The 15679-nt window shown below is 44.3% G+C and overlaps 1 protein-coding gene across 3 annotated transcripts in view; it reads right to left on the bottom strand.

The window, feature by feature from the left end:
• The window catches only part of UXS1 (UDP-glucuronate decarboxylase 1), a 93625-nt gene that overhangs the window by 62444 nt on the left and 15502 nt on the right, over nt 1-15679 (bottom strand). The window contains exons 2-4 of one of the 3 annotated variants that reach the window (XM_038550877.1): nt 3751-3778; nt 2392-2455; nt 1266-1309 (exon numbers count right to left, since the gene is read on the bottom strand). In XM_038550877.1, coding sequence (XP_038406805.1) covers nt 1266-1309; nt 2392-2455; nt 3751-3778 — 136 coding nt within the window. Of the gene's footprint in view, nt 1-1265; nt 1310-2391; nt 2456-3750; nt 3779-15679 lie in introns of those variants that run through there. The other 2 variants (XM_038550878.1, XM_038550879.1) reach the window with 2 other exon arrangements.

Here is a 15679-nt window from a genome sequence, read left to right as displayed (position 1 = left end):
TTTGTTTGATGGCTCTTCTCCACCCTTATTTCTCTTTGACTAAATTATTTACTGAAAACACCAAAATCAAAGAAAAATCTGCTCTCCATTTCTTCCTTTTTAATCTGGGCTTGACAAAAGGCTCACACAATGCCGATGTACAACATCCAAACTCGTCCCAAGAAAAGACAAAAAACAAAAGAAAAACATTCATGTAAACTTGAACATTCATGTAAACTTGAACGAATGTTTTGACTTTTCTTTTTCAAGCTTCTAAAGACTCAACTGTCACTCTGGATACCCAGCTTTCCAGATTAACTCAAGGGAAAAGTTCCAGCGCCCAGAGCTCAACTGTTTGAGAGAGAGAGAGAGAATGTGGGTGCGGCAGAGCTACACAGGGCAGGTAGAGGGCCGGCGGGAACGCCAGAGCAAAAGGTGAGGAGCAACTTGCCTTGGGATCTGATTCAAGTAAGTTCCCACCCTATTATACAATTCTTCCCTCCCAGCCACTTTACTTGGACTCCATTTTGGAACCTTCCTGATGCCTGGTGACAAACAAATAACTGACCCTAATTTCTCAGAGTTTTACATACAATACTAGGTTTCAGGCCCTCCAGCTTTATTTTCTTGTTCTGGAATTCTCTCAGCCCAATCAGTATATGCCAGAAACCACCTCACCACCCTGCATAACTTGAAAGAAGGTAAGGCTTCGCCTCAACCTGTATGCCACGAATTTGCAGGAATGGAGAAATTCACAGGGTTTGGAAAAGGAAGGTTTCCACACACCTGTATCTTCTCTTCCTTTAATGTTTGGCCTATTTGAGTGTCATATTCAAAGAGGAGTTAAAAAAAATGTATGTGGACATTTGTTGAGATCATTATTGTTTGTAGAAATCAAACTGACAGAAGATAACAGAGGAAGGACTTTTAATGTAGGATCTGTGTGGCTGGGCTTCAGGAAGACTCCTGAAAAAAGTAACTTTATTAAAATTAAGAAATAAGTTTTTTTCTAGGAAGAATTCATAGCTTTCATCAGAAATAGTTCATAACAACAAAAGGAAAAAAAAAGGTTGTAAAACACTATATCCAAATTTGACAGTATATATCTACCTTCTTATAAAAAAGTTCCTGTGTTGGAAGTGCCTGATATCTTTCATACTATAGAATTAATTTTAAAAATGAATTAATTACACAGTTGGAATAAATTTATATTAGATACTGACCTTCTAAAGTCGTAAGATAGAAGCATTTTTCAAAAAAAACCAAAAAACCAAAAGTGCACATACCTTTTTTCCAAATCTCTGATTTTCTCTCTTAGTGGTTCAACGATCTAAAACAAAAATAACCTAAATCAGTTCTGCAGCCAAGACAGTCCTCCACCACTTCCACCCTCTGAGGTTCTACACAGGCATGACATTATGCAAAACAGATTTTCATTTCTTCTACTATCCACTTCCAGTCTGATATTCAGTTATACCAGGCGAATCAAATCACAAGTGAAGAATTGAGATGCTAAACTGCATGCTGGAGCTCTTTCTCCAAGGATACTTAAGTCTCTGGGAAAATTAACCTCTTAATTTCCTTACTACACGCAAAGTGGTTGAGGCTCACAGAAGTAGGCAGACCAACACCACCCTCTTCTTTTCAGGAATGAAAGAATCCCCGAAATGCTGCCACAGAGCTTAGCCTCTTGTTTCTGCACATCATCTCCACGTCCTGTCACCTGCTCAGCACATGGACTGAGGGCAGGCTGACCCCTTTCCTGTGTTAACACCAGGAGCAACAATGGAAGGACAAGAGCAATCCAAGGCCATCCCCATCAACTACAACATTTGGCTTCAGATCAAAATGACTGACTCCCCATCTCCTCCCATGGCCCACTGTGCACTAGTATACCTGTATCTACAATTATTTGACTAAAAACATAAGCAATTCTTTTGAAGTAGAAGGTATATAATCAACCAGAGGAGCAAGCTCTCAGTTAGCAGGTGAGCGGTTCCCCACCTGTGCATGTGGACAAGTCCCAGTGTCTGAGTTGAGCAGATTTGCCTTCCAGCATCTGCTGGGGCGAGTGGATGCTGGCACTTGCCTCCATCCCTAGAGTAAAGGTCCTCACTTCCCCTTCTCTAAGAAATTCTGGGAAGGTCACTTGAAAAGTCAGACAAACTTTTATATCCATTCTGCCTCAGAGGTAGAATTTAGTACATCACACCTTGATAGAATGGACAACTACTGACACAGAGGTGCATCCACAGGGAAACAGATAGAAAAGGGAGTCCTTTCTGAAGGGCGGTTTTCAAAATCAGGGGTTAGCATCAGCCTGCCACAATAAAGATATCCCCACAAACAAAGGAACCGAAATTCACAAACCTTAACAAAAAAATAGGAGCAAAATATGGGAAAGTAACTAACCTCCTCAATCTTGCTCTCGATCTTGAGTTCACCATTTTCCTGGATAGACCTGTTGAGTAGAAAGCTGCGAAACTGAGATCCATTGAGAGGCTTGATGACCTCAAGATTTATTTCTGAACAAATGACAGCACAAACCAAAGGCTGCAGACCATCTCTGCTCCCCTTCCCAAACATCAGTCCCAGGTTCTAATTTCCTCCAGAAAGGGGTGCACCAGAGAAATGGAAGATAATGGAGGGGAAATCTCAAGTTCACCTCACAGGCTCACTTCTACCTTGTAAGAGTTATTTCTATTCCACTAAAATAATCTCATTTTCATGTTACACTCAACATGGGATTTTAAATTAGAGGCAGGAAGTGTGTCTATAGGAGTCCAAGTTTCTCTGCTGGGCTTTCCTGGGAATTTGATGCAAAATGGAGCTTTTCCAGGTGAAAAAACAGAGTTCCTTTAAATGGGATCTGAGCACCCCTCCTAGCCACACACAGAAGTCTTTGTCAGGAGACACGCCCTGGTGGTAGGAGTCCGATCAACACCGCCCCACTGGCCTTGCAAAACCTACTCAATATGAAAAGCCTGGTGAGAGCACAGCAACCCTTTACCCTAGTAGCCTAGTGCAGGGACACTCAACTTCCAAGCTCACAGCAAGCACCACAACTGTGATGGCTGCTCTTTTATTTTCACTACCAAGAAATAAAAAGTGTAACGAATTTGTCTTTAAATGCAAAACTGTTCTAACAGCGCCAAATTTGTTATTATAATGAATGCTTATTAAGGTTTTTTTTTCTAGAATATCAACACAGGATGTTACTCTTCTGGGTGTCCCTGTTACATTTATCACAAAGCACAAATAATGCACATGCAGGCCAGAAGGCTCCTTGTTCGGAATTTGAGATAAACAGGTGGCCTCAGGACTCAGTGGTCTGCTCCCAGGCCAGGGGCCAGCCACGGTTTCCTTAAGACAGCCCCCTTCTCAAAAGGCTTTGGACAGGCATGCCCCCACCATGTGTTTGTTCAAGCCACCCAGAAACACAAACACATTTTAGCCAGTTAAAAGCTAGGGTCAACCCCTTCCTGTGTACAAAAGGAGGGAAGGGACCCTGCAGTGGGCAATGCAGAAGAATCAGCCAGTAAAGATGGGCTTTACCTGAATAAATAGTAAAATCACCTGTATTCCTTGAGAAAATCCATAAGAAAAAACACAAGCTTAGATGTGTGAATGGAGAGGAGGAAAAAAAAACCAAACCCTCAGTTTCATTTTTAAAATCCTCCAGTTAACCCATACCATCTACAGTATATATGTAATAACTGAAATATGTCTATAAACCCAAACCACAGTATTCAAGTTATTAAAAACAGTTACCTCATATTAACGAAGTTGCCCCAAACGGCTGGAAGGGAAAGAAGAGAAAAAGAGGTCAATATTTAACTTCAAGACATTCAAGGATTCCAAATAATACAATTTTAATATTCAACCAATATTTTCAAGTACTCTACAAAATCTAAATTACAGCTCATGAAGACAACAGAATGCATACTTGTGAAGTATTAAGTCCTACTAAAAAATAAGTGAAAAGAGGATCCTATACATCTCTTTAATTTTGGAATACCTCTTTTGGAGGTCTGCAGTTCAGCTGTGCTTGTGTTTCAATAAACAGTATGTCCCCAACCTTTGAGGAAGAGCCAGTCACAAGCATCAAAGAACTGCATGCCTGAAAGAGATCCTAGGGCTCAGTCCAGTCTTTTCCTTTAAATGTCTATGAAACCAAAACCCAGAGAGGTTAGACAACGGCCTGACTCTGTGGCTTAACTTCACCTGGACGCCCAAATGCTTTCTCAGCACTTCCCACATCTCTCTTATAATCCAGTTTCTTGTCTGCTGGCCTGCTTCTTTGATTATAGACACCGGAGGGGGGGTTATCATGTGTACACAGCTGGTGCTCAATAAATGTGCATAACCAGCCCAGCTGCAACAGTGAAGTTTTGCCATGGATGACTGTAAAAACATAATACCAGGCCATGTGCCGCCACATGAAGTTACCAGACAGAGAAAGAAACCCTTCCCGTGAATGAATGTCTCTCTTATTTGTACTCATTCCTATTAGGCCCTTCTGTAGTCATTCCCCAAATACTCAATACCTCCTAAGGGCCAGATGCTCTTAAGAACTAGAAAAAGATGACAGAGCAAATGCAAAACCCTCCTCCCCACCCCCAACCTGGAGACAGTGATTCTGTGAGCCTGGGAAGGCCTTCAGGTTAGGATCTTTTCCCAGGCATCTTCTTATTGTCAGCATCAGGTACTTAGTAGGGGTTTAACAAATGTTTACTGACTAGGACTCAGTTTCCAAAACCACATATCGCTGATTCCATACAAGCACATTCCTCTCCAAATGGAGTAGTAAGCAACTGATACACAATATAGTAATAAAATAACTGAAAAGTGGCAAATAAGCAAGAAATGGGAGAAATTAAAATAAGTCCACACTATGTTCTTTATTCACGAAAAAATTTTTTAAACGTTTATACCTTTAGACCATGTGAGCTTACTTTTGAGTATTATCCTCAGGATAATCCACACACATACACATACACATACACACACATATACACATACATGCATACAGGAAAGCTGTCTTTACAAATCATGGCTTTACTTACAATAAAAAAAGGGGGGGGGGCGAATAAGCCAAAATATCCTACAAGTGGGGAATATATATATAAATTATGATAGTCATTCAATTAAATCATAAAGCCATTAAATACCATGATGACTATTATCAAGCAGACAAGAACTAACAAGCGTTGGCAAGGACGTAGAGAAAAGGGAAGCCTCGTGCACTGCTGGCAGGAACTTAGGCTGGGGCAGCCACTATGTAAAACAGTCAGAAGTTCCTCAAAAATTAAAGACAGAAATGCCACAGGATCCAGCAATTCCATTTCTGATGCTTATCTGAAGGAAACAAAAACACTGATTTGAAAAGGTATCTGCTTCCCATGTTCAGTGCAGCATGACTGTCAACAGCCAAGACACAGACAACCCAAGTGTCTGTCAAGAGATGAATTGGAGAAAAAAAAAAAGAGAGAGAGATGAATGGAATATTATTCCGCTATGAAAAGAAGGAAATCCTGCGACTTGGGTAACATGGATGGACCTCAAAGACATTATGCTATGTGAAATAAGTCGATAGAGAAAGATAAACACTCTATGATCTATCTCCCTTATCTGTGGAATGTTAAAACAGAAAAAAACAAAAAAAAAACCAAGTTTAGAAATACAGAGAACTGATTAGAGGTTGCCAGAGGTGAGTGGGTGAAGGTGGTTAAAATAAATAAGTCCTGGAGATATAATGTACAGCATGGTAACTACAGCTAACAACAGTGTATTTGCTTATTTGAAAGTTGCTAAGAGCAAATCGTCAAAGTTCTCATCACACGCATACATAATGTCTAACTGTGTGGCGAGGGATGGTAATTAGACTTATGTAACATATACCATGTATTTATACAGCAGTATATAGGGAGATATTAACTATTAACTTATATAAGCTAAAATGTAGCATTATATATTATTAACATAATACTATTTATAACACATGTCAATTATATCTTGCTAATATTGTATATAATGTTACATGTCAATTTTGTTAAAAAATACGGTTATGAAAATATGCTGTAACATGGTAATGCAGTTATGACAATTCCAGATGAGAAAATATATATGTAGTAGGACTTCTGCTACTAAGAACCACACAGAATCGGAAGACTGTCCGAAGATGCCACAATACTGTTTAAATGGCGACATAATTGTTTATTTTTCCTTCTTTGTTTTTATCTTGCTTTTTAAAAAGGAGGGAAAGATTTTTAAACCCTTGTTGAACTCCATGCCCCCCCAAGACAACCTGGGGACACGTGGGTTGGTGCTCAGCTCAGACAGCTGGCACTGTGGGCAAACCAGCAGGTGCCAAGCCCCATAGGCCCCACTTCACTGTGTACCTCAAATAAACAGAGCGTCTGTTCTTGGCTTCAGGGTTCTGTTAAAACACACCAGGAAGTTCTCCCTCTCTGGCTATGGAAGCTCAGGAGGGTAGCTATCCATTCCTGAAGGTGCCTTCAGGGTACATAATGCCTTCTGACAACCTTTTCAAATCATTCCATTGTATTTAGTTCCTTTTTAGTCTTTTCTTAAGTCAGTTTAAAATGCCAGTCTCGGGCAGCCCCAGTGGCGCAGCGGTTTAGTGCCGCCTGCAGCCTGGGTGTGATCCTGGAGCCCCGGGATCGAGTCCCACGTCGGGCTCCCTGCATGGAGCCTGCTTCTCCCTCTGCCTGTGTCTCTGCCTCTCTCTCTGTGTGTCTCTCTCATGAATAAAAAAATTCTTAAATAAATAAAATGAATGAATGAATGAATGAATGAATGAATGAAATGCCTGTCTCAGAGATGTTTCTCAATCCTTCTATCACCCCTTAGACCATCTGAGGGCATGTAAGGCTGCCCCCCTTCTCTGGATGTCTTCTGCCTCCTTGAAGTATAAACACCAGGGCTCTGCGTGCTCTCCCCTTTCCAACTGGTCCTCTGGGCAAGCGTCACTCCCCTGGGAAGCAGGGGAGGCCCTGGGATCTGCCCCAGGGAATGAGGCCTAGGGTCACATCATTGCCACCTTTTATAAACAGGTAATAATGGCCATACACGGTTAAAGCCCGAAACTATTCTTGTGGGTCAGACTTCTTTGATTGGCTCCCTGCACTTGCAAACTCATCTTGCTCTTCCAGTTCACCACCACACCCCATAGCTTCATGAACCCCATCTCCCCTCCTCATCAAACAGACCTCTATGTAGGCTCCCCATCCAGTACCACCAACCCTCCACCCCCTTGCAGCCTCCACCGTTCCTGAAGCAGCTCCATCTCCAGTGCTCTCCTTGGCCAGAAGTGTAGATACCTCACCTAAGCATTACATTCCTGGGAAAGCCTTCCCCACCACCCTGCCTGCCCCAGGGGAACCTTAGGAGCCCTGTGTTGTCACAGCACTCACTACAACACTTCTTCATTGGCAGTTTACAGGGGAGTCTCCCTGCAAGATGAGGGGTTTCTGATTCACATCTGCAGCTCCCAACACATGTAGGCCAGCCACCCAAAAATTAGTTGAAAGAAGGAGGTCGAAGAACGTGTTCACTTTATTACTTTTATCCTGTGCGTATCCTGTACTTTTTCTCTTCAGAAGTGTTATGACCAATTAATCTTGAAGATGTTTTTATGTTGAGTTTCTGGCCTCCTTCTAAACTCTCAAAGGCTCGGTCTGCTTTGCTTTGGAGAACAAAAAGGACTGGTACCCAGCACAGACCAAACAGCAGGCAGGAGAACTTCCTGAATTACTGCAGACTCATTCCAAGGGGGAAAACACAAGCAATTCCCAACGATTATGGAGCCCTGCTCCCAGTGTTCTGTGTTGACTGGCCTGCAACCTTGTAGAGCACAGAGTTTACAAGTTCAACATTATTAAAAATTAACACTGCTTTTAGAATTTTGCAACTGCTTAAGTGAATCTGACTCACCTTACAGTGTTACAAGGGGGTCGTTGGGAATTACTAAGAGCTGTGCTCTACAGACACCTGTACTAAATGGAACTAAATGAAGTCAATTATGTGCTATACAAGGACTCGGTATTAAGAGAAGTACTTAAAAAAAAAAGATAATCATTCACCATCACTGACAAAGAACTTAAAACCAAATTCCCTTACACAGCGTTCAAGATATCTTAATTTATTCTGATTTTTATTTTAAAAATATTGACACGCAAAATGAGGCACACTGCTTTCACAATTCTCTGTCTGTATCTAGACTTCATGCTATGCCAGGAAACTCTGTTCCAGGAAAATCTATCACACAGAAATTTTCATTTAGGACAAAAAAATTGAGTGATTTTTTTAAGGGTATGATTAAAAATGAGTGTCCTTCTCCAACAAAGAACATATTAAAATGCTCATTCAACACCGTTGTAGTTTCTATTAGTCTAATGTGATTACTTAAATATTAATCAGACAGCACTAGAGACAAATCCTTGTAGAACATAATTTCTCAACCTGGAACCTGTGGGTCTCCATCAGATTCCTGATGACTTTCAGGAAGTCTAGGGGGGAAAACCTTGAAAGTCCATACAAAACCACACATACAAAGCTTTCAAAAATCCTCCATAAAAGCTTGACATTTCAGGGGACCATTGGTTTTCTAATGTTTTCAAATGGGGACAGATTATGTGTCCTTGAATACCAGGCTGCACAGAAGATGCAGATTCGTCCCCAGAAAGCCCTTTACCTAAATTACCTAAAATTACCCTATTTTAATTATTATTATGATACTGAATCAAACAAAACTACCATTTCTGTTTCACACCTGTATATTCTAAAAGGCTGCACTGTGTTTTAGCATGTTTTTGTTGGGCATTCTGACCACCATTTTTACCTAGAAAGTACATGTACTTTTTTTATCCTAAGTCATAGGAAGAAGTGTGAGTTAGGGAAAGCACTTCCCAGCCCGACGGGCACACAATTCTATCACACACAGTATACTCGGTGTGCCTGTAGGCAAGCACTGACAACCAGGCATCCTACAAACCAGGAGGCCAAGAGCTCACCAACTCAGCTTGCTGATATTAGAAAGTGTGACTGCATGGAGATCCCATGCAGGATTTGCCTTCTGTCTTCGATGTTTGCCAAAATCCTTTCGTTGCTCATCCACTAACATGATGGCCAGGGAGGACCCCAAGAGAGGTGGGCCAGAGAAGGTGGCGAGGCTCAGATGACAAGAAGCAGTAGGGGTCCACCGGTGGCGAGGCTCAGATGACAAGAAGCAGTAGGGGTCCACCTGGAGCCCCAAGGGGAAACAGCTTGAGCCCGCTCAGGCAGGAACAGGTGGAGTGCCCGCCACTCCTGAGACAATGGGAAACTGACCCACATCATGAACAGTCCTTCCAAGACCGGGCAGTAGGAGAAACAGCAAGCCCATGAAGTCTAGTAGGAGAGGACAGTCACCAACATAAATGCAGGTCTCTTTTTAAAAACACAAACTTTTATATTTTGAGCCCCTGCTAGGAGCCAAGCACTTTAGGAGGTCTTGCAACAAAAGCTCCTAACTCCATGGTGCCCATTAGACTGAAGTTTCTCCAGGACCTAACAATGACTAGGAATTGGCAGGGGGGCTGTGGGAGAGTACACTGGGTCTGCCTTCTCCAGTTCCAAAGGGATAAAATCTGGGCATCTCAGAGGCTGGGAGGCCCTACAAGGTCTACACTTCAGACCTCCCGAATCAGGATCTCTGCAGAGGAGCCTGGGTATGGCATTTTTCAAGTGACCCAGGTGACTGTGCCCCCTGGGGAAGGGGGAGAGTCTGCATCCTAAGGGATCTGGTGGCAGGCCACAGCCACATCTCACCTGTTGCCCACCTGCCGGGTCACACGGTCCAGGCTCAAGGCACTCCGGTCCCTGGTGATTTTTCCAACTTGCCTCAGACTCTTCATGCTTACTCTTTACCCAAATACCGCTTTATCTGCCTCCCTCCAATTCATTCAGGTATCAGCTCAATGAGGTCTTCCTGACCAATCTATCCCTAATAATGCTCCCACACACACACCCTCTTTCCTCCCTACCCACACTCAACCTGCTTTCTTTTGCTTCACACCACTTACCACCACATACTATATCCACATATCTATCTATCTATCTATCTCTGCTTGTATGTTTCCAGCCAAGAAAATGGAAGCCCCAACACAGCAAAGACTATTTTGTTCATGGCTGTTCTCTATGACGTTGAGATACTTCCACACAATATTCAGTGGTCACTCAGTATTTGCTGAAAGAATCAATGCATGAATAAAACGCTCTCTCAAATGACTGTGAATCACGGCTCTAAGGCAGGAGTCAGCAAACTTTTTCTGTAATGGGCAAAGAGTAAATACTTTAGGCTTTGTTGGCCATAAGATCTCTAGAGCCACTACTCAACATCGCCACTGAAGTGGGAACAGAGTCATAGATAATTCTAAAAGTGTGACCGCACTCCCATGCCACTTCATTCAAAGATATAGAAATTTGAATTTCATGTGTTATGAAGCAGCATTTCTTTCTTGACTTTCTTTCAACCATGTAAAAATTGTTAAAACTTTCTTAGCTCAAGGGTGGGCTGGATTTGGCTCATGGGCCACAGTTGCTTATCAATTCCTTCTCTAAGGGATACCAGAATGACTAGGTGCCATCCTAGTGCAGGAAGTCTTGTCCTTACAGGCAGAACTGCCAAAAGCCACCTATATGTAATACATATCAGAGAAGTAAAGGCTGCATTTGACCAGGCCTGGGGAGCAGAGAGGAGGCAGCAGGTCACGGACCTGGGGAGAGGGGGGTGCAGGCTTCACATACGCAGGGGGTGTCTCCTGGCCTGTGATGATGTACTCAGAGGAGAAGGGTGGGGAGGCCAATGCTAGCAGAAATATCCCAGGGAGGGAAGGATGAAGGGATAGGCCCAGATGGACCAAGAAGGTTTCCTTAACAAGCCCCCCATGGGGATTCTGTTGCTGCACCCAATATGAGCACCAACAGTTCCTCTTCCTAGCATTCGTTCCAAGACAGCAGGGCTCCTGGGGAGTGGACAACCAACAATCATCAGTCAGAGTGTGGCTCAGGGCAGCTGTGTTCTGGCCTAACAGGAAGCAGGGGTGTGAGGGACAGATGGGTCAAGAATGCAGAGGACAGAAGAGCATGGGCAGTGTACCAGGATGGGGTGGAGAATGGGTGTTCTTAGGAGATGAGAACACCAGAGGTGGAGGGAAGGCAGTGAGGGGAGGGGATAATGGTCTGAGATTAGCACACACTCCCTCAGAGGCAACCTGTCGTGATCCAGGCTGAAGATGTCTACTAGGCAAGTAGAAGCAGAGCCTCGGAGCCAGGAAGGCCAGCACCAGCTAGAGGTGTGGGTAGGGCACCTACTTGAGGCAAACATGTCAGAGGTTCAATGGAACATGGCACTGACTGTTGCATCCAGCCAGGCCATGGGGAATCATGTGACAAGGACAAGGCATGTGAGCAGTAAGCACAACGATGCCAGTACCACTGCCGCTGGTTCCTGCATATTGGCCTTCTTAGCTCCACTCAGTTTCTAGTCACCAGGTTGTGCAATCACCTCCATTTCACAGCTGAAGACCAGATCCAAGAGTAGTCTTGTGGGATTTGCTCAAGGTCACACGACCAGTCACCCCCCCCCCCCATACTCCACCAACACTACAAGTGCAAGGCCTCGTTCCAAAGCCCCAGAGTCACCCCCAACTCCAATGGGAAAAGGCATCTTGGTTTTGTTCCTAAACTTGGCCTCTAAGCCAATCCCCTAACCTCTAAGCCCCATGTGTGGCAGGTGCTCCACCTAAAACTGAGGAACACTGAGGTCATAAAACCCTTCTGGGGACAGCAAAGCCTCTATGCATGCTGCAGATGCTCCCTGTCTTGAAAGAGTGAACAGCAATTCCAATCCCCACTTGCTCAGGTCAAGAACACTTCAATTCAGAGAAGCATTCAGATCAGGAACCCCGTACAAAGACTGGGCACCTGGAGCTCATTTAAAAGGAGTATTACTGGCAGAGTAAGTTCCAGCAACGCTAAAGCACAGCAACACTGACGCACGCGTTCTGCTGTGACTCTGTTTACTGTTCTTCTCCAGGTTTTCTGAGCGTGTTAACTACAACAGAACGCCTCGTCTAAGCTATGACTCACTTTGTGCCAAGTCCTCACTGCAGAGATGTATGGTGTCATTGTGTTTTTCACACAGTGCCTCCCTGGTGGCACTATAAAACCTGTCCCCAAATTCTTTGACATGCCTCCTGCCAGGAAGTGGGATCAGTGTGGACTCATGTGACCATCTCCACTACAGGGGAGGCTGGCAGTGATGCCATGTGGCTTTGGAGCTGGTGACAGAGTGCTATTCCCTCGAGTTTGCTAGCATACTTGCTCTGAGGGGCCTGGGCCGCTGTGGACGAGGTCTGACCACTCCTTGGCTCTACAGGTCACAGCCAGGTACTGTGCAGGTGCTAACAGTCAGTCCTAGCAGAGCCCATCCTCAGGGGCCAGATGTGCCAGCAAAGAAACCCCCAGGAAGTAAATTTTCCAGCCTAACTGAAGTCCCAGACATCATGAAACAGATGTCTGAGATATTTCTGTTTCATTTCAAATTCCTGACCCAATGAACTCGTAAACAAAATAAAATGGTTGCTATTTCATACCCCTAAATTTTGAAGTAGTGGGTTAAGCAGCAAAAACATAAGCTGAATCAAAACAGATAAGTATGTCTGTGTCCCCAACCCTTTAACCTAGAGAGGAGGCAGGCCTTAAGTCCTCCCCATCCGACGCACTCCCTACCAAGTGCATATGCACTCTTCCCTGTGCCCAAAGCACACCTCTGCACAGACCTTGGTAGAAAGCCTGGATGGAGACTGCAACCTGGAGAAACCCTTCCTCCCCCCACCCAGGCTGCCTGCCTTCACCTGAACTGACTAGTAAACGTGCCAAGGAAAGATGCACCCTTGCTTAGCGCAAATGAACCTCAACAATCTTCGTACCAGAACATGGCAAATATTTGCCTGCCCTCAGGTAAACTTTGAAGCAGCTAGACTAAAATGTTTTTCAAAGAAGGCAAAAATATACATTATTTTTTTAAAGATTTTATTTATTTGACGAGAGAGAGAGAGGGAGAGAGCATGAGCAGGAGTGGCAGAGGGAGAAAGTCCCAAGCCTGACTCTGGGCTCAATCCCACAAGACACTGAGATCACAACCTGAGTCGAAACCAAAGTGGGATGCTTATCTTCATGCACCACCCAGATGTCCCTACTTTTTTTTTTTTTTTAAATACACTACTGTTGTAATGAGAAAAGCTTTAAAAGAGTTGTTTCAGTGGAGCAGAAGGTCCAAATTAAGAGCTACTCTTGTTTTTAATTCTTCAAATAAGAAAGGGAGATGTGTTGAAGGAGGGAGATTCAGTCTCTGGTTCCCGCTGAAAGAATTAGGTGTTCAAGGTCAGGCAGCATCATATATCAAAGGGCAGCAGTCACCGAACAGGGATCTTTGCCTCCTGCCTAACCTGAAGGAGCCTAGCCCAAAACTATGCACCCTGCAGCCAGCCAGGCCCCTGACTGTCCTAGGCAGTTAGACATGATGAAAACTGTCCAAGGAAAAGGTCATGAAACCCTTCCAGGGTTGGGGTGGCTGAGCAGACACCAGTAACAAGCAAGCGTCACAAGCCAAACGGAGGGCACCTGCTTGAGATCTCCCTGTGACAGTAGTCCCACTCTGGGCTAAGCTGCAGAGGCAGGCAAGCTCCAGAAGCAGAAAGGACAGCAGCACTTTCTAGGCCCTGCCCTGTGTTCCCTGCCATCCCCGCTGGCAGGTCCCAAACTTCAGCTATAAAACACTTTAAGTGACTCACACATTCTCATAGGCTTATCTAATAAAATGTACTGCCATTCCCATGGGAAAAAAAATTTTGTCCCAAGATGTTCCTTTTTTTTTTTTTTTTTTTTTTTTACAAAGTGGTTAAAAAAGCAAGAAACTATGGGCTTTGCAGCAGACATATGGTCCTCCAAAGAATCTTTTTTTTTTTTTTAAGAATCTTTATTACATGTAAAACTGCTGATATTTAGAACAGAAATTTAATAGAATCAATTTTTTCCTTTTAAAAACTATATACATGCTTAAAAAACATGAAAGTGCCTTCACAGAAGAAATCTGAGAGACTTGGGGTAAGACGTCTTTATACCTTCTGCATTATTTTAATTTCTACAACTCACAAAAAGCAAGTCTGAAATACAGTTTTTTAGGTCTGAAGAGGACAGAGTTGCTTCTGTCCATTCCAGGCATGGCAGCTTCATGGCTTACAAAGCACACGGTGACCTATTAAAATCCCCCAAACTGCTAAGTGAGAAAAACCCAGAATCCAAAACCATTTACTCAACCATCGTGTCAAGGAACTCCACCACTCTGGTTTAAAAGCCTGGATAAGACAAACTCTCTTCCACAGGGACCCTCTGATCCACACACAGGACAAAAGGTTATTTAAAACAGAGCTCCACAAAGTGTGTCCCGGGAGTGGTGGCAGGAGCGTCACGGGGACCTTGTCAGGAATGCAGATCCTCTTGCCTGCCAAGGTCGCCTAAATCAGAAACTCCAGGTAGGCACGAGTCCTCAGGTTTTAATGAGGCCTCTGGGTGAGGCACAAATCCTCAGGTTTCTTTTTTTTTTTTTAATTAATTAATTTATTTATTTATGATAGTCATACAGAGAGAGAGAGGCAGAGACATAGGCAGAGGGAGAAGCAGGCTCCATGCACTGGGAGCCCGACGTGGGATTCATCTCCAGGATCACGCCCTGGGCCAAAGGCAGGCGCCAAACCGCTGTGCCACCCAGGGATCCCTATCCTCAGGTTTCAATGAGGCCCTTGGGTGACGCCGATTCACCTACAATCCGAGACTGCAGGAAACCGCCAACCTCTGTTGCTCTGCCATGCTCAAATCCTCCTAGGACACCCCGTGTTTTGTTAAGAGGACAAGAGTTCAACAATGTCCAAGTAAGCCACCTGCGGACACTCCCTCCACACTTCTAGATGTGCCCACCCTCCCTTCCCAGGCCAGCTCTGACGAGGCCCGACCCTTTGCTTCATGCCCTACTCCAACCCTGGGCTCTGGCCACTGCACCACCAGGACCAGAAACCCTCCCCCTCTGCCCTCCCATTTCCTCCACCTTCATGTAGCACTCTCATTCACTCACTCACCTGGCAGGCACCAGGTGTCCCGCCTTGAAAGCTGCTGGCTTTGCCATGTTCCTGCTCAAGATTTCCAAGCTCACCAAACCATCCTGACTGCCGGCTACAGTGATCGAAACCCCTGAGCATGCACCCCAGTTCCCCATATATATGGATATACACATTGTAAAGGCTGAGGTAGAAAGTGTGTGTATATATTTATATTCCAGAATTTCTTCCACTGCCCCCATGTGAAGGGTTCCAAGGACACATCGTCCCCCACCCTAATGCCTAATGCCAGCCCTGCAAGATGCCCTCATCCCCAGCACCCTGGCCCCCACACCTCCATCAACTGTCCCAGCAGGTCAGTGCAGTTCTGAATACAACAAGCAATCTTCCCCAGCCTTCCTACCCCACTGACTGAGCGATTCTTTTTTTTTTTTTTTTTTTTTTTTTTATTTATGATAGTCACACACGGAGAGAGAGGCAGAGACACAGACAGAGGAAGAAGCAGGCTCCATGCACCAGGA

This window comes from Canis lupus, chromosome 10, assembly GCF_011100685.1.
Source record: "Canis lupus familiaris isolate Mischka breed German Shepherd chromosome 10, alternate assembly UU_Cfam_GSD_1.0, whole genome shotgun sequence".
Taxonomy (NCBI): domain Eukaryota; kingdom Metazoa; phylum Chordata; class Mammalia; order Carnivora; family Canidae; genus Canis; species Canis lupus.
Note: the sequence above shows the minus strand (reverse complement) of the source record. Positions and strands in the feature narration are given on the sequence as shown.